This window comes from Belonocnema kinseyi, chromosome 4 (genome assembly GCF_010883055.1).
Source record: "Belonocnema kinseyi isolate 2016_QV_RU_SX_M_011 chromosome 4, B_treatae_v1, whole genome shotgun sequence".
Taxonomy (NCBI): domain Eukaryota; kingdom Metazoa; phylum Arthropoda; class Insecta; order Hymenoptera; family Cynipidae; genus Belonocnema; species Belonocnema kinseyi.
In genome coordinates this window covers 4,717,657-4,743,072 of record NC_046660.1, presented here as the reverse complement: position 1 = coordinate 4,743,072, position 25,416 = coordinate 4,717,657, and the positions used below count along the sequence as shown (strand labels likewise).

The 25,416-nt window shown below is 27.4% G+C and overlaps 2 protein-coding genes across 4 annotated transcripts in view; one reads left to right on the top strand and one right to left on the bottom strand.

The window, feature by feature from the left end:
* The window catches only part of LOC117170529, a 406,469-nt gene that overhangs the window by 234,287 nt on the left and 146,766 nt on the right, over positions 1 to 25,416 (bottom strand). The gene's annotated exons all lie outside the window — the stretch shown is intronic.
* LOC117170530 lies at positions 1,720 to 9,869 on the top strand. 3 transcript variants are annotated; one of them, XR_004466816.1, is made up of 6 exons: positions 1,720 to 1,900; positions 2,487 to 2,620; positions 8,706 to 8,789; positions 9,375 to 9,496; positions 9,568 to 9,679; positions 9,750 to 9,869. XR_004466816.1 is itself a non-coding variant. In XM_033357323.1 (5 exons), exons 1-4 carry the CDS (start codon positions 1,849 to 1,851, stop codon positions 9,468 to 9,470), a joined length of 366 nt encoding a protein of 121 aa, XP_033213214.1. In that variant the 5' UTR covers positions 1,720 to 1,848; the 3' UTR covers positions 9,471 to 9,496; positions 9,568 to 9,750. The 3 variants fall into 3 exon arrangements, 2 of the variants coding, with proteins under 2 accessions (XP_033213214.1, XP_033213212.1); XM_033357323.1 differs by having other exon boundaries at positions 9,568 to 9,750; XM_033357321.1 differs by lacking the exons at positions 8,706 to 8,789; positions 9,375 to 9,496; positions 9,568 to 9,679; positions 9,750 to 9,869 and having other exon boundaries at positions 2,487 to 3,788.

Sequence of the window (25,416 nt, the reverse complement as noted above, 5' to 3'; positions counted from 1 at the left end):
TTTACACAAATCTAATACCTTCTCTGATGAGAATGTATTAACATGAAAAAATAACAAATTATTAATTTAATTTTTTGAAACCCCACAAACGAGACGAAAAAGAAATTAAATGACAAAAGTTGTGATTAGAATGTGCCCACGAAGCGAGCAGATTTTTTTGTTTTTTTACTGTTGATCATCTTTTTCATGATTAGAGCAAAAACTATACATCCTATCAAAAAGTGGTTGATAACAAATTTGGAGATCTTTTCCAAATACGCAATTTTTGTCTCTGCATCTTGTACCGTATTTTGCATAGTTTTGCCGAAAAATGTAATTTTTGGATTTTTCATAATTTTGTATGCTGTCAAAATATGAAATTTTGATTTTTCAACAAAATTCAAAAAATTGTTATGATAATCTTGTAGGGCACTCAAAAAGCAACATTTTTCTTCTCTTGACTTTTTTTCATAACGTGCGTTGTTTGGCTTAAATCGTTAATTTTATATTGTTTTTCTGAATTTTGAAAATGCTATAACTCTAGTAATTTTTCATTTTTCAAAAAAAGTCATTTGGATAAATTGTTCGAATTTTTGAATACTATGAATAAGCTCACAGAGAATGTTTGAATTTTTGAAAAAGTGGTCTCCAAAATATTCAAAATGTGCCCACTTTTTGAATTTTTATCCAAAATGGCTGGCTAACAAACTTGACCTTTAGTTTCGGACACTAAATGAGTGTACCAAAGGCCAATCCAATAGATTAATTTTTTTCAAAAGTTATCGTGTTCACAGACAGGCATACAGACAGACAGACAGACATACATACAGACAAACAGACATACAGGCAGACAGACACATTCGTAAAATCCTGTTTTTCAGATTCAGGGGTTCTTAAAACGTGGACATTTGTCAAAAACTGAAGGGGTCAAATTTTACACAAATCTAATACTTTCTCTGATAAGAATGTAAAAAACGACTTTTCCATATAAATTGAATACACATTTTAGTTTTTGTATTTAATTTTTAAAAAAACATTTTAAAATATTTCCAATGATTTCCTAAAAGTTCAGAAAAGAATGAAGATTTTAAATTAAATTTGTTCAATTTGGCAAGATTTAAGGATTTCAGGAAAAAATCGAATAAATTTAAGAGATATTTTATTTTATTTCCCCAGAAAATTGTAAATGTTCCTTTATTTGAAAGCATATATTTTAAGATAATATTTTTAAAATATCCCAAAATTCCCAAAGATTTCCAAAATTGTCAAAAAAGAATCTGGAAGATTTTAAAACAACTTCTCGAATAATTCGAGTCAATTTCCAAGATATTTGGAAATGTTTGAAATTTTTAAGAGATTACAAATGTTTGCAATGTTGAAAGATTTCCGAATATTTATAAAATATTCTTCAATTTTTGGCTGTAGTTAAACGAAAATTTTTTTACATCAAAAATGATTTTTCCCTTCAAATTATACTTTTCCTACATTTTTGAAATATTTTCGAATGAAGTGTGTTTTGGTTGCCACTTCAACTATTTGGTTAAACTATTTTCTTCACAATTTGTCTCTCTTGGATGAATTATACTGCTTTTTATTTAAAATCAAAATATTTTTGAAAAATGAAATACCAAATATTTCATTTGTCACTGACAAGTCACCTTTTTTGTTTGAAAATTAAACTATATGATTAAAGACTGACTTCATTGTTAAAATTATAATTTGACATATGTCAAACTTTCAGAAATCTTTTTTAATTTTACTAAAAATCTTATCAAACTTATATTTATTTAATCTAAAAAATATTTGGAATTCATCAATCCTTTTTGTCTTTTCAAAGAAATATCGTCAGCCCAATCAGCGCACAAAGAAATGGACTTGCTATCAAAACTGGAGCAAAGAAGTGAATCTGAGAGTCATCAAGGTAACCCAAGTACACATAAAAATGAAATAAACAACATCAAAATATTAATACTCTCTTCATCTAGAAAATATTCTACTGAACTGAAGAGTTATCTATACTATTTTTGGTTGAAAATGAATCATTTTCAGTTGAAAATTCAAATCTTGGGTTAAAAATTTATGAATATTTTTGTCTCGAGTTCAACTCGTGCCACGTCTTCGAAAATTTTTGGCAAGATTCTGAAATTTACAAAAAGAAATCATTGAAATCTTAACTTCAGTTTCAGCCAAGAAAACTCAAAAAGTCTTCATGGATTGCGGAGTTATGACTAAAAATGTCAAAGCGTTCGAGATTCTGCTTAAGCCGCAGAATATTGACGCTTGGACATTTTCAGTCATAACTTAGGAACCCATCAAGGTTTTTTCAATTTTCTCGGCTCAAATTAAAGATAAGATTTCAAGGATTCTTTTCGTTAGATTTCATGTTTTCACAACAACTTTCCTAGTTAATATCACAGGTTGAAATCGTGTAAATAAAATTCAAGAAATTCTTGAACTTTTTAATTTCTTTAATTTGAAAATGAATCCCTTTCTATTTCCTCTTGTAGAATCAAGTCCCCAGACGCAGTCTACTGGAGAAGGACTACCTGAAACTGAACTGCATTTACACATAAATCCCCAGACGCTTTCTACTGAACAAAGAATTTCTAGAACCACGTCGTATTTGCAAGCACAACCCCAGGTTAATTTAATTGAACCAAAAATCCCTGTAACTTTAGTTCCTTCCCCGGTGCCTTTAAATGAACAAGGAATACCTGCAACATTGCTACATATGCATGAGTCAGAATTCTATCTTGACAGTCATTTTCAATATTATGGTCTCTACTATCGACCGGCGCTGGATGGCAGAATGAGACCTACAATATCGACATTTATTACAATAATACCAGGCAATTATCGAGTCAGAATAAACAGTATAAACGAAGCTGTGGGATTTTGGAATAATAAACGTGTTTATCATTTTATATGTTTTCAACGCCAAAAGGTGGCTTTAAGAAAGGAAGGCCTAGATTTGCGTATAAGGCTCCTTGCACAATCAGAAATAGATTTTTTACGCAGATTTGAAGGCATTAAGCGACGGGTCTACGTGGGATTTTTTGGGTGAAAAGGGATATGCAACAAGTCATTTTTTAACCAGTAAATTCAATATAATTCACGAAATTCAAGCTTTCGTGTTATTATTGGAAATATTGTAAATACAGTGCGCTCTCTGAATAATGCCGGACATGGGATGGTAGGGGAGTCTTCTTCGTGGAACTCGGCTTCCTCCACTCTTAACACGTGCAAGTGCCATCAAATTCGCGTCCGCTATTCCTGAATAGTGCCGCTCGTCAGTTATCTTTTTTCCCTCCCGCAAGTACGAAGTGTATATATTTGGATGTTTTTTTTTTGGCAATTTTGATACAACAAATACCATTCATTTTTGTAAAAGCACTGATTTGGCATGTATTTGATTAATTATTATATCTACTGTAAGGCATTAATCCGGTACATAGTATGTTTTCGCATATTTACTTGAGTGGCACTATTCAGAGAGCCTAGATTCAAATTCCGGCACTGGAAGCTACAGCGCGATAGTGGGGGACGTGATCGAGCTAAAACAAGGAGATTCGGCACTATTCAGAGCGGCAGTACTCAGGGAGAGGAGTTTATTGGCGAACACCATGCAATCTCTTGTAATCCATGGTGGCCGTTTTAATCTGAAAAAAAAAATTCCCACTTTTCCTCGGATCGCATACATTTTTCACGATCAGTGATATTTAAAAAATCGAACACTAAATCTAAAAAATGCTCCATTAGAAGTAATAAATATTCAAATTCTCAATAATTTACACGCAAAAACAGAAACTACTTACACTTTTCAACTGAACAATTTTAAATGAAATGCAGTTAAACTGCTTAATTAAAAATCATAAACTTTTATAAATAGTAGAGTTCAAAGATGTAGATTCAGTTCTAAAAATATAAATTGACGTTATCATTTTCAACGGTCTAAATTGAAGGATCAATCAATGAATTAAACATTTTTTTAAATTATACTATGTTAAGAAACTTTAAATTCTAACTACAGCTCAGGATTGGTTAGAAACGAAAAATTTCTGTGTTTAAATCCGAAATTTTAATTCTTTTTGAAGAGTTCCCTGCTTAAATCCAGTATTTTAATTTTTTTTTAAATTCTCCATTTCAATAAATTGTAAGAATTAGAATTATTTTTGCAAAATTCCCTGTTTCAATTTATAATTTTAATTTTTTCCGAAAATACCTTGTTTAAACAAGGAATAATAATTTTGTTTAAAAAATACAATGTTTCATTGAGAATTGTTATTCTCATGGATAAATTCCAATTCCAGCGCAGAATTGGATAAAAATTTGAAATTCCCTGTTGACATCCAGGAGTTTAATTCTTTAAGAAAATTCTTCATTTCAACTCAGAAATAAAATTCTGTTGAAAAAATCCCGCTTCAAATCAAGAGTTTTAAAACTCATAATTAGTTAAAATTTGAAAATTTCCTGCCTTAACTCAGAACTATAATTTTTTGGAAAAATTTCTTGCTTCAATTCAGAATTTTGTTCCTTTCCGAAAATTTTCAGTACTAACTGGGAATCTGTTAAAATTTGAAAATTCCCGGTTCCAAGTGAAAATTATTATTATTGTTCTGGATAAATTCCAGTTGCAACTATAAATTCATAAAAAGTTGAAAATTCCCAGCTCGGAATAAAATTTAAATTACTTTCATTTTAAATAGTTTGAAAATCCTTAAAATGGTTCGAGATTTTATTTCAAAATCTTAAAACATCTACATGCATTTTGACATTTTTTCAAATAAATTTTTTTTAATTTTCAAAATTAAAGACATTTTTTTTTAAATCGCCTTCGGTTATTTGCACACAAATTTTTGTACGAATAGTCAGATTTTGTCGGTACACGTAGACACTTCATTTAAATTAATTGAAATCATTACAAATTTTTAATTAATTTGAAATTTTTTCAGATCTTCTAAATATCTCTTCAACTTACTAGAATTTTTTCTAAGAATAATAGGTCTTCAATAATTATTTATACATAAAAATTTAACAACTTGAATGATAAATTATTATTTTTTTGTAATAAAACAATTAAAATTATAATTTCCAAAGTTTAGTTTTTTGCTTAGTTTTCTATATTTAATTTACAATTACTGCTTTTAAATAACAGCCAGATATTTATAAATAGGAAGTAACTGTGTTTTTCTTAACTAAAATTTTTTAAATTGCATAGTTTAAAAATGGAATAGTTTAGAGTGAAATTATATTTGAAATTTAATAATAGCCTTTAATTATAAATATATTATTTTGAAGTTATTTAAAATTTAAAAATAGTTTATAAATTTTCAATACGGCGTTAACATTTGTTCAAGTAATATTGTGAACTGTAATATTGTGTAATATTGTGAACTGATTCCGAATCATCTTGTACAATAAATTATTATTTACTTTTTAAATCTTAAAGTACAACTCAATTTAAAAAAATAATTAATTTATATTCATAGTTGACAAACTAAAAATGTTTACATACAAAATTTTCACTTTTAAGAGCTTCTAATTTTTAATTGTTCAAGTCTTTAAGACAGCATTTTAAAATTCTCCAACTTAAAATGTACACTAAAAAATCAAAAATCTAAAATGGAAAATTTTAAAACAAAAAGATTTTTGAATTACGCATTCTAAACTGAATTATATCACAATTGAAAAAAATCAAAATTAAAATAATTATTAAAAAAACGGTTAAAATCAAAGTTGGGAGGATATTTTTTCCTCAAATTTTTTAAATTCCTGTTCAAACAAATAAATTTACAGTCATTTCCCGGTTTCCCCGTCCAGCGGCCACCCTGGATTTAATACTTTCTGTCATTTTGAATATTAATATATATAAAATTTTATGCATTGTTGAAACTTCTATCAAACAAATATAATATATATTAATATATTTACATTTATATATTTATAAAATACATTAGAATGTGAAGTTTGTGGATGCAATTTTGATAAAAAGCACTAATTTTGACATCCTATGATTAATCTACTAGTCTTTAATAATTTAACATTGCTTATTATTAACATAATTATAATAATGATTTAATTACTTATATTAGAATTAATATCACTATAATATAATGAATTTTTATTTATTATTTTAAAATACTTAATTTTAACCTCTTCAAGAGAACAGGCTCTTAAAGTTTAATTGTTTGAAAAAAAAAAATGTATGTCTAATAATTTTTAATAAACTATATGACTAAAAAGGCGTCCTTTAGTTTTTACTTATTGATATCCTATTACTTTTGAAATTCCTTTGAATCCTGGGAAATTTATGGAAATGCTACTAAATTCTTATGAAATCATTTTAAATAAATTCTCAACCAGATAAATAAATGAATTTCCACAAGAAGGTAATTTTCAACCAAAAATGAAATACTTGAATTTCGAGTTAAAAAAAATGTTTAATCAAGAAAAAAATCTTTTTTCTCCGAAAAAATAAATTCTCAATTAAAGAAAACGACTGTTCTAGAAAAAGATGAATTTGTAGCCAATAAGTTTCATTTTTAACAAAACAAAAAAAAAGTTTAATTTAAGAAAAAAATCATTTTCAACACAATGGCGCATTTTTCAAACGCAGAAATCAATTTTAAAATAGATACTATTGAATTAGAAAATAACTGGACAAGTCGAATTAGCAATTTTCTGCCAATATTTCGTAACTCACTTTTCCCTAATCAAATATGAAAAAACCTTACTAGTGAAGTTAAGATTTGTAAGGAACGACGCAACAACCAGCAGACGCATATTAATTGAAGAGACATAAATTAATCAACAAGTCAACACTAAGAACAAGTCAGATTTTCAGTCCCATACGTTTGCAAAATGCTGGTACCTACATAGAGAAGAATTTGGTAGAACCGCTTACCCAACACATGCAATTGTCGCACGAATCATGCAGTGAACAGCGCCACTTCTGTTCAGTAGAATGGCACCACTGATTCGCGAGAACCATTACCCCGAACAAGCCGAATCGTTTGATCAACAGTATAGTTGAGCGGTTCTGCACACGCGGCTCTTGCGGCACAGTTCCGCGCTTGGTCAGCTTAGGAAGATATAGCACCCACATTTCGGAGGCTGATTTCCGTAAGTTCGGGGTAATCAGTGACCCGAATCTGGAGCGGACGCCACACCAAAACACAGTGCAGCGACTCTCCCACAAATAGCGCGGCATTTTTACCTAAATTCTCTCCGCGTACAACACATGTACAGCACAGTAGACTGAAATGAGCAGCCGCATAAGATTTGCAGAACTAACACAACCTAGTGATAGAAAGACGAGCTACTTTTGATTTAAGAAACAAGAGGGCGGATACTTATCCACTACCTGTATAAAAATCAGTGAGTAACAGATTAATATTTGACACCTCTTTACAATCTTCTCTCTTATCAAAGATTTGTTTGATTAATTGGTCATCCATATTTAAGGTGGACTCAAAATCAAATAAGAAGAAGTAACCCGAAGGTTTATGAAGAAAGAGCACCCAGCTGCATTATCGCATCTTTCAAATCTGATATCCCTGACTGAACTTTTTATATTGTGATCATTAAAATAAATATTAATTACTCTGTAAAACTTAAACCCTTATGTAATTAATTTATTTCTGATAGTTGGTAGTTATCCTTACCCAATTTTCTAGTTTATTTAGAACTAGAATCTAAAACGCATAACCATTTTTAAATAACAGTAAGTATAAGGTAGTTACATCTCTTTGTCGAAATTACGACACATAATTTTCCATGAATTTAGTAAATGTTTTTTCGTTGAATACGATTTATAAAAAATAATTATATTTGAAGAACAATATTGATAATTCTAATCTGTGAGATAACGAATACAGTACATAAACTCTAACTCGTACGTGAAACATTCACTGGTTAAGTAAATTCTTGAAAAATACTCTAATTTGCTCTTTCGAAGTTTGAAAAAATGAAGATCGTCTATTCTCTGATTTTCAACCTGGTGGTCATCTTTAATTATATTGGTGAATAAAAAAAAATTAACCAAATATTAAATTTAATTCAACTTGATTGAAATTCATTGTTTAAAATCTAAAATTAAAAAACTTCATCAACCGCAACACAACCTTTGTCAAGTAGAAAATTATTATCAACACATTAAAAAAGTTAGTAAAATAAAAATTCGCTAAGTGATTCTAAAAGAAAGATTAATTATAAAATGTATTGAATTGCGGGAACTATACAAGCTTTCAAAACGTAGTAAAAGGAAAAAAATTATGAAAATTTGTCGAGATAATTCTTATGAAAACAAAAAAGAAAATTTCGTCATGTTTTCCTTTTTTTCCCTTCAAATACATTTTTTAATTTTCTATTATTTTGTCGATCTTATATTTCTTTTAGAATTAGTTGGCCAGCTTTTATTTTGACTCATAATATTTTATTTAAAGTTTATTTTATCGTGCTTCATAGAAGAAATTTATTTCTTCATTTTAAAATTTTGTGATTTTCTTCACGGTTTTAGAATACTAAATTTTAAATGATTTGTTAAGATTTCAGAAGAGAATGTTTACGAGATACTAGAACAAAATTTCTCTAGGTTTCCCAGAAAATTTAAAATCATTATTTATTTTACAACACCCTGTGTGGGAAAAGCCCCGTTTAGCTTTCTCAAATAGAGAAACTAATTTGGAATATTTTAAAACCATAAATCTTTTTTTCTCTTGCCACAGATACATTCTCAGCACAATCATCGCCAAAAGAAATTGACTTCTTATCCCAGTTTGAACAAAGAAGTCGACGTCAGAATAATCAAGGTAACCCAAGTACAAATAAAAATTTAATAAACAGCTTCAAAATATTATAAATCTGTTCAGCAGGAGAATATTCTGCTGAACTGAAGATTTAACTCTCCCATTTTGACTTGAAATTAAATCATTTTCAGTTGAAAATTCAAATATTTAATTGCAAATTTATGAATTTTTATATCGCGAGTTCAGCGCACGTCATGCCTTCGAAAAGTTGTGGTAAAAATCTTAAATTAAAAAAAAGGTATCCTTGAAAACTTATCTCTAATTTGAGCCAAGAAAATTGAAAAAACCTCTACCGGTTCTCGAGTTATGACTAAAAATGTCGAAGCGTCGAGTTTCTGCTTAAGCCGCTGAATCTTGACGCTTGGACATTTTTAGTTATAACTCGGGAACCATTAAAGGTTTCTTAAATTCTCGGAGGTCAAATTAATGAAGAAACTTGGAAGGTTCCTTCATCGAAATTTCAGATTTCTACCAAAAATTTCGAAGTTCATACCACGGGTTGAAATCAAGCAGAAAACATTCGTGAAATTTTTAAACTTTTTAATTCCTTTAACCTGAAAATGAATCCATTTTTATTTCCTCTTACAGCATCAAGTTCCCAGACCCATTCTGCTGGAGAAGGACATCCTGAAACTGAATTGCATTTATATACAAATCCCCAGACGCATTCTACTCAACAAATAAATCCTGGAACTTGGCCGCGTTCCGAGGTGCGTGTAAATGAACTAGGAATTCCTGTATCAATGTTAACATTAACAGAGTCAGAATTCAATTTTAATAGTGTTGATTTTAAATATTCGGCTCCCGAGGAATTCGAGCGGTCACCTGATGGAAAATTGAGACCTACAAAGTGGAAACATATTCAAATACCACCAGGAAAGCATCGAGTCGTGGTAAACAATAAAAATGAAGTTATTTTATTTATGAACGAGAAAAAGTATCTTTATAATATATATTATAAAGGTTACAAGGTGGTCTTACGAAGGGAAGGTGTAAACATAGGTGCAAGGCACCTTGAACCAGTAGAAATAAATTATCTGACAACATTGGAAAAACTTCAGCGACGGCGTTAAGCGATACTTCTGGGGTAAATCGGAACATGCGGGGTATAGAGGAACACCCGATTTTCAGTTAAAGAAAGCAAAAGCAAGTCATTTTTCAACCAGAAAATACAATATAATTCGCGAAATATATATATTTGTATATTTATACAATACATTGGAATATAAAGGTTGTGGATGCAATTTTGGTAAAAGGAATTAATTTTGGGATCCCATGAATTAGGCTGTTATTTTTTAATAAATTAATATTTATTATTATTATTATCATAACATAGTTGATATTTATTTATTATTTAAAAATACTTAAGTTTATCCTCTTCTAAAGAACATGTTTTTAATGTCTAATTGTTTTAAAAAGATATGCCCGCTGGGCGGGCACATTCAAATTACCCGCTGAACGCGCCTATGGCGGCGCGGAGACGTTCTCGCGCTTCGCGCTCGTTTTTGAACGTTTAATGAGTATACACTTTAACTACATTTTTTCAAATATCATAAATATTATAGCTTGAATCGATAACTGTGATTTAAGCTTCTGAGTAATTTGTATTGATATTTCTTAAGCTACATTAAAAATGGGTTTTTCAGTTTTTTGAACATTTTCAAAATTTTGAAAAGCATATAACTTTTTGACATTTTATCGAATTTGAAAATGTCATAAGAATAATTTGCAAGTCTTTTTGCCGTGCACCATAAAATAGGACAAAAGATTCTGAAACTAATAAAAACATTTTATTCAAATTTCGAAGAAGCTCTAACTTTTTGAGTTTGTGTCTAATCGGAAAATTTAATTCAAATAGTTTCTAAATATATTTGATATCTAGTGAGAAATTTAAATGGAATTTCATAATCTATCAGAAAAATTTTGTTTTTGCATTTTCAAAATTTTTCAAAATTTTTCAAAAGTATATAAATTTTGTAATTTGCATCGAAATTGAAAATTTTATTTGAATAATTTGCAAGGCTTCTACCCATATATAAGACGCTTTGACAAAAATTTCTAAAATTAAAAAGGCTGATTCGATTGGATAATTCCTTCAAAACTTAGAAACCAGAGATGGAAAATTTGTACGATTACATTACAGACTCGTGAATGAGAATGTAAAAATATATGTATATCTACTCAGGTTTAATAAATCATTTCATTGAAAAAGTATCTTCTAGTTGTCATTTATTAAAATCTTATGAAATCTTCTTTCAGCTAATTTTCAACCAAAGAAATGAATTTTGAAGTAAAATGATAAATCCTTAACTTTCAAGAAAATAGTTTAGGTTTTATTTAAAAACAGTAAATTTTCAACCTAAAATCAAATAGTTAAATATTTAGTTGGAATAATTAATGTTTACCCAAATAAGAAAACGAAGTTTTAAGTAAATACTTGAATTTTTAATCAAACAGTTCAAATTTCTACAAAAAGGTCAGTTTCAACCAAAAATGGAATTTTTAAATCGTCAGTTTATAAAATATTTAACCAAGAAAAAACGAATTAATAACATAAAACATGAATTCTTAATTAAAAAAAGTAACTATTCAAGCAAAGAAAAAGAATTTTAAATCAAAAGCATTGTAAAAATTGATACTAAAAAAAAAAATTAATGTTCAACAAAACAAAAAGCGAAGCCCACAAAAAAGTTAATTTTACATTGCTGAGAAGTAAATTCACACAAAGATTATAATTCGCTTTTAAGTTTCACGAATATTTTTCCGTGTGTTGGTATTCGATTTAAATTTAGACAAGTTAAATGAATAGTTTATTAGCGGAATAAATTAATAAAATTTCAGATTAAAACTTAAACAGTTCAAACCGATTTATTTACTTAAGGCAAGAAAGATATCTTTCGTATCTTAAAAAGTTAACTTTCAACACAAAAAGACGATTTTTCATCCAAGCCCTGGTATTTTTAAACAAATAAAAATTTAATCTTCAATTGAACAGTTACATTAACATAAAATAGTTAAATTTTCAACCATAATTAAATTTACACTAAAATAGTTCAATTTTAATTAACAAATCTTATTATTTCCAACCAAAAAGAGATATAAACTTTCAAAAAAATATGGAAAAGTTATATTATGAGTCAAAAATAACCATTTTTAATATACTTTTAACGAAAATATACGAATTTTCAACAAAGTAGTTTAATTAAAAATATAGTAAGATTAATTTAAAATCAAACAGTTGCATTTTTATTAACACAATTATCACGCCTCTACTAAAATAGATGAACTTTTAAATTAGAAAAAAAGAACTTTTAAAAAAACATAGCCTTAATTTTGACCAAAAAATATTTCAGTTGAATTTTTAAAATGAAAATATGAGTTTTCAACAATAAGGAAAATTTCTGGATCTACCACAATAGTTAAATTTTAAAATGAATAATAACATTTTTAGCTAAAAATATAGTGGTTAGCAGGAAGCATCTGAAAAATTATAGAAATATAAATAAAAGGCAAATAAATTAATAACAAGAACTTTTTGTCAGGGTGACCGCGAAATTTCAATAAAAAATACCTAATTTAATTAAAATTGGTCAATTATTTAATGACAGAAATTTAATGTAGAAATCGATTAGTAAAATTAGGTTACAAAATTACGAAATTAATGTCAATAAATAATAAATAATATGCAAAGACCATTCGGAATCATAAGATAATGGAAAATTAAACAAATAATCTTAAGATTATTGGTTTAAATTATTAAATGAAGAATTAAGAAATGTTTGATAAACTAATGACGAAGAAATCTTTGTTTTTAGAGACGTGTATCATTCCTAAATATTGTTTTACCTTCAGAAAAACCAAGATTTTAAACTAAAACCAGACTACTATCTTCAAAATTATCAAAATTATAAAAATCTAAATTTTAAATGAATTAAATCGAAAAATTTCAATTTTTAAAATTTAGAATTAAATTCTGTAATTTTCATTATTTAGATTGAAAATTTGGTTGATTTCTGGAATTCAGGAATAGAAACAAAACTTTTGATCCTTCAAATCTTCAAAAATTTAGGAATATTTAAGAACTTATATTTTTATTTTCAAGTTTCCTATTAAATCTAATTTTTTGGCAATTATTTATTTGGAATAAAATAAATACCTAGTGGCTATATTGCCTTTTTTATAACGTAAATGTTACCAGAGTCAAGATAATAACTGCAAGAATAAATTCAACTTTCTTTGATATTAAGATTATGGTTTTAAATAGGAAAAGCTCAGTTCTCGAAAATGAAAAAAATGTACTTGTTATTAATTTTTTGTAAATTAAAGTTTGCTCACCTCTTAAAGAATGTTCAAGAAAAAATTTCCACTCAATGATTTTTAATTTTGACTATGTGCTCCCTCCTTATTGTCCCCGGAAAATGCCACAAAAAATGCAAAATAGCACTTTTCTATCAAATTCATAAAGAAGGTGTTTAAGAAAATGCTAAATTAAAAATTATATTCGTCAAATTACAAGTTTAAAAGCACTTTTTAAATCATTTTCTATTCTTGAAAGAATTATTATTTGTCAAAAACCAGTTTTCCTCTGTGAATCGAGAAGTTATTACTTTTCGGAATATATGATACAGCTGACGAATTTGAAGATTAATATTTATAACTTAACATATTTAGTTATTATTTGGGCAATTTTCATTTGTTTCAATAACGGTTCCCCTGTTTATCACACAAAGACGTTTTTCTAAAATTAATGAAACAATTAATAAATATTAAAAGTAATTTTTTGTTTAGGACATTTCGCAATTATTTAAACAATTTTTTTATCGTTTAAGCCCGTGAAAATTTATTATTTTCTGAAATTATGGTGCAGGTAATGAATGCTAAAAGTGATATTTTTTGTAAGATAGTTTAGAACTATTTAAAAAATTAATAATCAAAATTCATTAACTGTATCATTAATTCTATAAAACAGTCACTTTTTGAGGTTAAGAGGGGGAAAACATTGTTTAAACAAATAAAAATTGTTTAAATAATTGAAAGGCGTATTTACGACAAAACATCACTTTTCGCTTGTTGAGACATCTAATTCAATACTGAAAAACTAACTGGATAGTCAAAAATAAAAGTTTCATAACTGTATATAATAATTTTAAAAATTATTAACAAATGTTTCAGTTGCTAATTCACAAAAGTCAAAGTATGATTGCACTTGGGAACCCCAAATAGTTTTTTATTACTTTGAAACATGCTGTCAAAATAGTCCGTTATCACTACAACAAACAATAGAAAAATTAGTGACTTTACCCGCCTTAGTTGCTTCACAAACGTATAAAAACTTTATTAAAAATTCTGCTAGTCATTATTTAAAAATAATGTTCTTGTTAAACATTTTTTGCAATTTCTGTCGTTTTTCATAAACTCTCTTTGCTTATTTCCAATGTTATTTTTAAGATTTAAACGTCGTTACACATACGGTCCACACAGCAGCCTTATCGTTTTTTAATTTATAAATCATGTCCCTAGCTTCATAATGTAACAGATGATATTTTTTAATATCAGTTTTCGTTTTTTCTTTAACTTTTCCAGTAAACTGAATGATCAAAAACCATACAAAACTTGAATTTGAGCTAAAGTATTCTAAGAACGTCGCATCGTGTTCTACATAGCAGTTGCTGAGGATACCAACCTTCATCAGCGTTGTGTTAGATGTTGTCTTACATTTGAGAATCTTTAAAATTTATTATTTTATCCCAAATTTTGTGAGGTTGCCGGAAAAAAAATTCCCTCCAAGTTTGGGCCAAATCGATTAATATTATCATGTGCCGCAAAGGCCCTGAAAATCCCATAAGATTAGCATAGGGAAATTTTGGTTTTCGGAAAAATGAAATTCAGGTGTCTGGATTTAACCTTAGCTTGCAGGAGATATTAAGAATTTGTTGGGGAATCTCTAATCAGTCATTTCTATCGAATTACTTTAAATTTTGATGCCCCCCACCCACCCTTGTGGAGCCTCAGAAATGCCCCAAAAAACTGAAATTGACATTTTTCCCAAAATTGATACATAAATGCTCTGTTTTTCCCTTTTTTGCCATAATTTTTTTTTTTGTCAATTGGAATGTTTTCAAGTATTTTTTAACTAATAAGCAATTTATTTTTGTATAAATAATATTTTTGCACTTACTCATTGAAAGGTACATTTTTTATGTTTGATTGGACCATTGGACATTTTTAGGAACTATGATCTTTGTTTCAAGTCTTTACTATTTGTTAAACAATTAATTATTATTTAATTGTAACTTTTTCTTAAAAAAAGGTATAAAACTCTATTTTAAAGAAAATTAGTTAGCTTTTCTGCTTATTATTAAAAATCTGTGTCATTTAGATACTAGTGCCTTATTTTGTAATGAATGCTTATTTGTTTAATTAAATATTGTTTGTTTAAACAATTGTTCAAAAATAAATTTTTGAAATTTTTTGTTGCAAGCATTGTGGTAATTTGTCATTGTTGAGAGCAAAATTTTTTGTTTTAATTTCCAGTGACGTTCAAAAAATACAAAGATTTTAAATTCCTTTGAGAATACTAACAGCTAATCTGCGGGATCAACATAAAAAAAACTTACTTTGAGCTTTCAGAGAACAAACGAGTGTGTCTACGAGGGTGATTTAAAGGAAAAAATTATCAAATTAATTTCAGAACGACAAAATTGAAAATGATTTTTATTGACTGAAGTGTTACTAAAAAAATAAACATTTCATGACCAATGTAAAACAGTTTATGAAGAAATATTAGTTATTTAAAGGATTTCTTTGACGTTTAAGTATTTAAAAATAAGCGACATACTTAATTTAATCAAGAAGAAAAATCAGATTTTTGAATAACAATTTCTAATAAAATGTTACATTAATATTTAATAAAATTACTAAACAATACGATAATGGATTGGACAAAAAATTTAGCCCTTGACAATGACAAACCACCACAATAATTGCAAAAAAACAACAGAAATTAAAAAAATTTATTTAAAAAACAATTGTTTCAACAAACAAAATTTATTAAAACAAATAATAATTTATTACAAAATAAGGTACTAGTATCTAAATGACGTAGAGATTTATTAATAAGCAGCAAAGCCAACTAAATTTAACAAAAAATTATTTTAAAACAATTTTTGATTAGTTTAAAAATACTTAAAACTATTCCACTTGATGAAAAAAAATAATTTATAGCAAAAAAAGGAAATACAGAGCAATTATGTGTCGATTTTAGACAAAAATGTCAATTTCAGTTTTTTAGGCATTGTTGGGACTCCACATGGGTGGGTGGGGGGCATCAAAATTTAAAGTAATTTGATGGAAATGATTGATTAGAGATTGCCCAACAAATTCTCAATATCTCCCGCAAGCTAAGTTTAAATCCAAAAACCTGAATCCCATTTTTCCGAAAACCCAAATATCCCCTTGATAATCTTAGAGGATTTTCAGGGCCTTTGCGGCACGTCTTAAAATTAACCGATTTGGCTCAAACTTGGAGGAAATTTTTTTTCGGAAACCTCACCAAATAGGGGGGGGGGGGGGGGGGGGTGGCATGCCCGGTATTTAAAAGTAGGCTTTTTGGATCACCCTAATGAACACACATACAAAGGATATTTTAATCTTAAAAAAAGTGAACTCAAAAATATTCAAAATGCGCTCACTTTTCGAACTCTTTATCAAAAATATCTGGGTAACGAACTTGAACTTTAGTTTAGGACACTACAATAATATACCACAGGCCAATTCATTCTGTTAATGCTTTCGAAAGTTATCGTAATAAAAAACTAAAAATCTACAGACACACAGACAGACAGGCGTATTCGTAAAAACCTGTTTTTCGGATTCAGGGGATCTCAAAACGTGGACATTAGACAAAAACTTGGAGGGGGGGGGGGGGGGGGGGGGGGGGGGGAGTCGAATTTTACACAAATCTTGTACCTTCTCTGATTAGAATGTAGAAAAATATATAAAATATTTAACATACATGCAAACATAATGAAAAGCTTTAAATATTAATTTTTACTTACCAATTCTGAATTTTTTGGATCTTCAATATTAACAACATGATTTTTTTAGAAAGTTTAATTTTCAACAAAAATGATAAATTTACGACAATACCTGAGGCATAGAAAAAGCGTGTATCAGTGGAATAATAGATAATAGGGAGTTTAAGCACGGACTCGAACTATGGTCAGGAGTTAATTTAAAAAAAAAGAAAAAAACAATTTTCAACAAAATAATGCATTTTTTGAACACCGTAATGAATTTTCAAATAAAGTAAAGAATTTTTAATAAATGAAAATTTGTTGATAATTATCGAACAAACATAGAATAGATAAGACTTCAGTTAATAAAATGTTAATAAAAAAAAGATTTCCACATAAGAAGTCATTTTAAATCAAAAAAGAAGAATTCTTAATTTAAAAATGTGTCTTCTACAAAATAAAAAAGAATTTTTAACCAATATGTTGAATTTTCTAATAAAAAAAATCTTCAAATTAAAGGAAAATAGTGATTGGTTCTCAGTCAAAGAAAAGTTCCTATCGATTCAAAGAAAAAGTTCTCTATTCCAATGAAAAGATCAATTATCTGTAAAAGAGTTGATTTTTCAATCCCAAAATGTGATTTTTTAAGAAAAAGGTCATTTCTAACGAAAAATACGAATTTTCAACAAAAAAGTTGAGTCCAAATTCAAAGAAGATTAATTGAAACCTAAACAATTGCATTTTTATCTTCAAAAAATGATTTTATTTCTACTAAAATAGATAAATTTTTAAATAAAAAAAAACTTAAAAAAATTATTCTAATTTTTAACCAAAAAAGACAAGTTGAATTTTGAAACTTAGAACATGAATTTTCATCATAAAGGTAATTTTCTAAATCTACCAAAAGAGTTACATTTTTAAACAAATAACATTTTTAACTAAATAATATAATTTCTTCGAGAAGTTGACAGTTCGGGAATTTATTTACTATTTTCGGGAATTACTTTTTTCAATTTTTTTATTTTCTCAAAAAGGAAATTTCCGAATTTTTGGTTTCAAATCGACAAAAATTAACACGTGCTTTTGAAACTAAAATAGGCTTATAAATAGGAAAAGCTCAATTTTCGAAAAAATGGCAAAAAGAAGTACTTGTTCATTTTTCGTAAATTAAAGTTTAGTCACCAAATAGTACCTTTCAATAAAATTCATGGTCAAAACAGTAATTTTTCAAAATATTTTTTAAGTTAATCTTTCTTGAAGATTAAGAATTTCAGGTGAAAATGTATGCTTCTGAAAATTAAGCTAATTCATTGAACATTTATTTTTCGTTCTGTTTAAAATAAATCTTTTTAATAAAAATGTACTTTTTTCATTTTTGGTAAAAAAAACATGTATTGTGTTAAAAATTTGCAAACACCAGATTATGCTGAAACAATATTTTGTTCAAAAGATATTAGTTTATGGATCAATGTTCTTCGCTTGATGATGAAAAGAAACTTGTATAACGAATTTTAATTACATGGAGGTTTTGACTGAAAAATATTTGTTGAAGAGTGATTTTACATTTACTCATTACACATTATTAAAGTCTCTGAACTTCTCAAGGTAAAATGATTGCATAAGCGCGAGAGTTTAACTTATAAATTTGGAAACTTTGGAAATTTTATAAATTGAAAAAAAAATCTTTTTTTAAAGGAAAAACCCCAAAAAAATCCGGGATTTGTAGAATATTTAAATTTGTTTTCTACGTGAGCCGGAACTTACCTGCAACAAAAAAGAAAAGAAGACATTAATAAATATTTACTGAAATCATTGTTTCAAACATACAATATTTTAGACATCAAAAAAATATTTAGACAATTAAATAAAAAAATTTTACAAATGTTAGAAAAAAATCGAATCTGTTTAAAAGATATTGAACAATTTTAGAGGTTTCGATCAAATTTAAAAATAGTTTATAAATTTTCGGAAATATTACTATCATTTAAGCTGACTCCAAACTCTTCCAAAAATTTTGAAAATTCATTAAAAATTTAAAAATTACCTTAAATACTTCCAGATTCTTTTTCAACAATTTTGGCAATATTTAAAATATTTTACGGCGATTTTAAATATTTTCTTTGAAATAATTTATCAAAAGAAAAAAATTCATTTTTCTAGTTACTATCAAATCATTTTTTCATTTTCACTAAACGTTCTAAAATTCTTAAAAATATTCTTAATTTGTTCGTCAAAATCGTCTAAAATCTTTGTTTCGGGGAAAACTAAATAATCCCAAAAAATGAAATTCTCAACAGATTATTTTAATAAATAAACTATGTCAATGATGCCATATATTTATTTAAAGCATTAAATTGATTGATTATATGATTCTCTCGTATCCTACTAAGATTCCAAGATGAAAATTAAAGCAATTTTTCCAATTTATTTTCCGATAAATTTTCCAATTTTACCAATTATGATTTAGGGAGCATACAAAATTTAAAAACTAAAATTACATCTTTTGGCACTCAAATTAATAGTTATTCCCCAAGTGTCAAATTGAGAAAATAGATTTCTTATAATTTTTTTTTAATAATCCGTAGGAAAAAATAAAACTTTTCAGCTTGTAAGATTTAAGCGTACAGTGAATCATTATTTATTCACAGCCTTGTAAGCAATATACTTATAATAAATCTGGGTTCCCCTACAAGCCATAATTTTCAAGATATCCAAGAATGTATATGTCTCAATGGATAAACAGGTTAAAAAAAATATTTGAGACTGGGAGAGAGACTCGACAATTGGCATAAACGGGTATTTTATTTGACCCAAAAGTTCGCTATGCATATATATTTGAAAATTGTATCTTAAATTAGAAACGCCTGAAATGTACCTGTCAAGCTCAGTGGTGTAATAATAATAATAATAAAATATTGAATCTCGCTCAGGTGATTGCAACAAGGTTTATTTTTCCAAGTTCTGTTACCTAATTATAAACATATTATTAATTTTTTTTAACTTTGACATGAAACTTGCCTAAAACAAAGAATTAGATTTTTTGTGTTAAAACTATGTCAAAGTATTTCTCTAAAATGAGGTTTTTTCATTAATTTGACATTAATTTTCCAACTTGCATTAAACGGCATTTTAAAATCGGTTGGTTGGCCTGTATTATTTTTTATTAGTAAATGAAAAGTCTAGACGATTTTCTCTTAAAACTTAAAAATTTGTGACAACAATTAAATCAGAAAATCTTTCTTTTGATCGGAAGATTTTGAAATTAAAAATTGTTTTAGCAAATTGAAAATATTAGATCAATATTTTAAAGAATGATGTATATCTTTTTTATTATCTTAATATTTTGTAGAATTATTATTCGTTTTTAGATCTAAAAACCATCTTCCCATAAAAGATAAAATATTGCATAAATTGCGACATAAATTTTTAATAAATTTGGTAAATAAAGTTTTTATTCCACACTCGCCCGAAATGGCCCTTTTGCCCCTGAAAATAGTGGGGAAATTAGCATATATTTCCCGCAAACCGAATTTGCGGGGCGAAAGTAAAATTAGCGGGGCGAAAGTAAAATTAGCGGAGCGAAAGTGAAATTTGCGGTGCGAAAATAAAATTCGCGGACGAAAGTGAAATTTGCGGTGCGAAAATAAAATTCGCGGACGAAAGTAAAATTTGCGAGGCGAAAGTGAAATTTGCGGGGCGAAAGTAAAAATTAGTCGATCAAAATTTGAGACGCGATCAAATTTATCAACAAATTCAAAATAGTTAGTACAATAAAAATACGGCAATAATTCTAAAAGAAAGATCAATTTTTAAATTATTTAAATCGAAAGCACTTTATAAACTTTCAAAACGTATTAAACAGAAAAAATTTATGAAATATTGGGGAGACTATTCTTATATAAAAATAAGAAAATCCCGTCAAGTTTTCATTTTTCTCCTTCAAATACTTATAATGTTTTACTTAGAGTATTTTGCCACATTAAAAAATTTCAACAAAAAAATCGAATAATTTTAAGAGATAATTAGAAGTTTTGAAAGAATACAATAAAAATGTTTCTGAAAAAGTCGTAGATTTAAAAAAATTGCAAAGAGAAAATTTAGAATTTTTTCAAGCATTTTCAAAGAATTCAAGGGCAAAAAGAATTTTCCAAGATTTCCTAGAAAATTTGTAATTATTATTCATTTTAAAACACATATTTTAGGAGTATATATTAAAATAAAAATTCCAAAAATTCTGGGTTTTCTAAAATTAAAAAATAATCTGGAAGATTTTAAAACAATTTCAGCAATAATTATAATAAATGAATGAATAATTTTTTTGTTTACTTGCACGGAATGAAATTTCAAAAGATTAATCTATGATAGTGTGTGATTTTAGTCTACAATTTGTATGTGATTTAAAGTCTCGAGCTCTATGATCGAAAAGCATAGAATTCGTGACCCAAGAGCAAAGGGGCGTGGCCGAATGCCTAAGACTTCGAGACCTATGCTTTAAAAGCAAGGGTTCCGAGATCTTAGTTCTCGCGCCAAAGCGTGATAAAAATTAAAATCAAGGAACAATTCTGTGTATTATCTCCCGAAATTTATCTCCGTGTATGAATGAAAAATCTGTGTTGAAATGTTATCACAGGCTTATACTGCCCAACATGTCGAAGGCATTTTTGGTTAGAGTTGTATTTTTATTTGATCATTTTTGCACGGGGCTGTCCAAGTATATATCATCAGTCACGGACGCATTTTTATAATGCAATCAAGTGATCTGATGAGAGCAGTCCGCCCAGACATATTGGACAAAGCCTGGTTTTTATCCCATCATTGACGGACTGGGTTGCAGTCAAGTGCACGATGAGGAGACCTACAGCTCAAGGTGGGTTCCGAACCACCAGAACCTCGGTAAAGGTACGTTGAAAAGTTTCCAGAGGTACCGGCTCAGGGATCGAACCCCGGACCTCTGAGGTTAAGTCCGAGTGTCTAAAATTATTATAATTATAATAATAATAATAATTATTATTATTATTATAACACAATGAATCTTTATTTATTATTTAAAACTACTTAATTATACCCTTCTTGAGAGGGCTTTTAATACCTAATTGTTTAAAAAATATATATATGTCTACATATGTTTAATAAATATTATCACTGAAAAAGTATCTACCAGTTGTAATTTATTAAAATCTTAGGAAATGTTTTTCATTACATTTTTAACCAAAGAAATAAATTTTAAAGTAAAATAATAAATCTTCAAACAAAGAAAAATTAATCTTTAAACAAAAACAGCTGCATTTATAAAAAAGATGGATTCTCAATGAAAATGTAGTTGAAAATCTTAAAACAAAAATTAAAGACTTTTCAACAAAATACTGAAATTTTCGAACAAATATTTAAGTTTTCAACAAATTAGTTGACTTTTTAACCTGCAAATATGAATTTCAACATAAAATTTAATAGTTGATATTTTAAAGAATGAATATGCTATAAAGAGAGATGCATTTTAAAAACAAACGAATTTTCAATCATAAATATTAATTTTCTCTGCAAAAACTCGATTTTAAATCAAAAGTAGAAAAGTTTAAATTTTCACTAAAAAAATAAAATTAAAAAAAAAGAATAATTTTTAACAAAATAGTTAAATTTTCAAACAAAGAGATGAATTTTAAACTCAAATTTTTAATTTCTTCAACTAGAAAGACGAATTTTGAACAAATAAAGAATTGTCAGTTAAGAGAAAGAATAAAAAATTATCCTAGTTGCTGAACTTTTAAGGCAACAAATAAATTTTCTGTAAAACAGTTATACCACGTTTGCCTTCCACCCACCCCCAGATACCACAGTTTCCCCTTCATACACTACTATAAACCACATTTTTTCGAACAACTTCACCCCACATGAAAAACTTTTCAAGTATTTCATTTTTTAACTTCTTATTAAAGTACGTTTAATTGCTGTTTTAAATTTTGTGAGGAAAAACTAATAATTACATTCAATAAATAATCTCATTAATTCCAATGCATATACATTTGGAAATTGTACCGTAAATTAAAAATGCCTGAAAAGTACCTGTCAAGCTCAGTGGTTTAATGATAATAAAATATTGATAAAAAGTAAAGGTTGATTTTCGCTCAGGTGATTGCAAAAAGTTTCATTTTTTCAAGTTCTGTTACTTAATTATAAATATATATTTGAATATTTTCCTGGAAAATTTTTTTATTGACAAATGGAAAGTCTAGACGATTTCCTCTTAAAACCCACAATTTTTAACAAAAATTAAAGCTGAGAAGTTTTCATTCAATCGGGAGATCTTGAAATAAAAAACTGTTTACACAATTTCTAGAATATTAGATGAAATATTTTAAAGATAAATGTACGTCTTTTTTATTATCACAATGTTTTGTAGAATTATTATTTGTTTTTTGAAGTTAAAACCGCCTTTCCACAAAATATAAAGATTATAGAAATTTCGACATATCAGTTTCAACGAATTTAGTAAATAATGTTTTTTCCTTGAAGATGATTTATTAAAAATTTAATATATGTGAAGAACAAGATTGATGATTATCATCTGTAAGATAACAAATACAGTATATAAACTCCAATAAAAACCTAAAATATTCATTAGTTAATCAACATTTTTCAAAATATTGTGATTTGCTTTTTCGCAGCTTCAAAAAAATGAAGATCGATTATTCTCTGGTTTTCAGCCTGCTGGTCATCTTTAATTACATGGGTGAATAAAAGAATAATTAATAAAATATTAAATTAAATTTAAACTGATTCCACTTTATTGCTTAAATTAGAAAATTAAACAGAAACCTCTACCGTAAAATAATCTCTGTCAAGTAGAAAATTACTATCAACATATTCAAAATAGTTATTAAAATAAAGATTCGGCAATAATTTTAAAACAAAGATTAATTTTAAAATTTATTAAATCGAAGGAACTATATAAACTTTCAACACGTATTAAACGGAAAAAATATGAAAATTTGGCGAGATTATTCTTATATAAAAAAAAATCCCGTCAAGTTTTCATTTTTTTCCTTTAAATACATTTTTAACTTTCTATCATTTTTTGATCTTATATTTCTTTCAAAATTATTTGGCAAGCTTTGATTTCAATTATAATATTTTACTTGCAGTTTATTTGATTCTGCCTGATTGAAAAAACTTATTTTTTGCTTTCGAAATTTTTTGTTTTTTACGGTATTGGAATACTAAATTTGAATTCATTTCTTAAAATTTCGGAAGAGAATGTAGAGGATTTTAAAGGAAATTTGGCCAACTTTGCAAAATTACAAATTTTTTTTGAATTGAATACGTTTAAGAAATATTTAGAAGCTTTAAAAGGATACACAAAAATTCTAGCGAAAACAAAACATACATTTTAAAAAAATCCCAAAACCAAAAATTTAGAAGCTTTTTAGAAATTTCGAAAGATTCCAAGAGAATAAACAATTTCCTCAAAATTTCCCAAAAAAATTTTAATTATTATTTATTTTACAACACACATTTTAAGAGTATATTAAAAGAAATATTGAAAAATCTAAAAATAAAATGTAGAAGATTTTTAAATAATTTCAGGAATAATTATAAGAAATAAATTAATTTTTTTATTATTAGGGAATGAAAAACCTATTTTGTTTGCAATTTCAAATATTTTGTTAAACTATTTTGTTCATAATTTGTCTTTATTGGTTGAATTCAACTGCTTTTTATGTTAGAACAAAATATTTTTGAAAACTAAAATATGAACTATTCGCTCAAGAATATTATCAAAATTATCTTAATTAAATAAACTAAACCGCTGTAACTGATTCATACGAAATAAAATGAAATAATCAAAATAGGACTTTTATTATTTTTAAAACATTTTAAATCCATAAATCTTTTTTCTCTTGTCACAGACATATCCTCAGCACAATCATCGCCCAAAGAAATCGACTTCTTATCACAGTTTGAGGAAAGAAGTAGACGTCAGAATAATCAAGGTAACCCCAGTACAAATAAAAATGTAATAAACAGCTTCAAACTATTAATATCTGTTCAGCTAGAGAATCTTCTACTAAAATAAAGATTTAACTCTCCGATTTTTACTTGAAAAGTATTCATTTCAGTAAAAAATGGACATATTTAATTACAAATTTATACATTTTTTTACCTCGAGTTCAGCTCGCGTCATGCCTTTGAAAATTTTGGTCAGAATCTGAAGTTTATGAAAAGAAATCCTTGAAATCTTAACTTTAGTTTGAGCCAAGAAAACTTAAAAAGTCTTGACGGATTGCCGAGTTATGACTAAAAATGTTGAAGCGTCAAGTTTCTGCTTAAGCCGCGGCATCTCGACGCTTGGACATTGTAAGTCACAACTCGGGAACTATTAAAGGGTTTTTCAATTTTCATGGTTCAAATGAAAGATCAGATTTAAAAAATTCATTCCTCTAAATTTCAGGTTTATACCACAACTTGCCAAGGTCATATCATGGGTTGAAATCAAGCAGAAAACATTCGAGAAATTCTTTAACTTTGTCATTACTTTAACCTGAAAATGAATCCATTTCTATTTCCTCTCACAGCATCAAGTTCCCAAAACCATTCTGCTGGAGAAGGACGTCCTGAAA

Coding starts and splice junctions, on each gene's coding strand:
- LOC117170530 (XM_033357321.1), top strand. CDS start 1,849: ATGGACTTGCTATCAAAACTGGAGCAAAGAAGTGAATCTGAGAGTCAT. Junction 1,901..2,486: donor TGAATCTGAGAGTCATCAAG/GTAACCCAAGTA, acceptor TTCCTCTTGTAG/AATCAAGTCCCCAGACGCAG.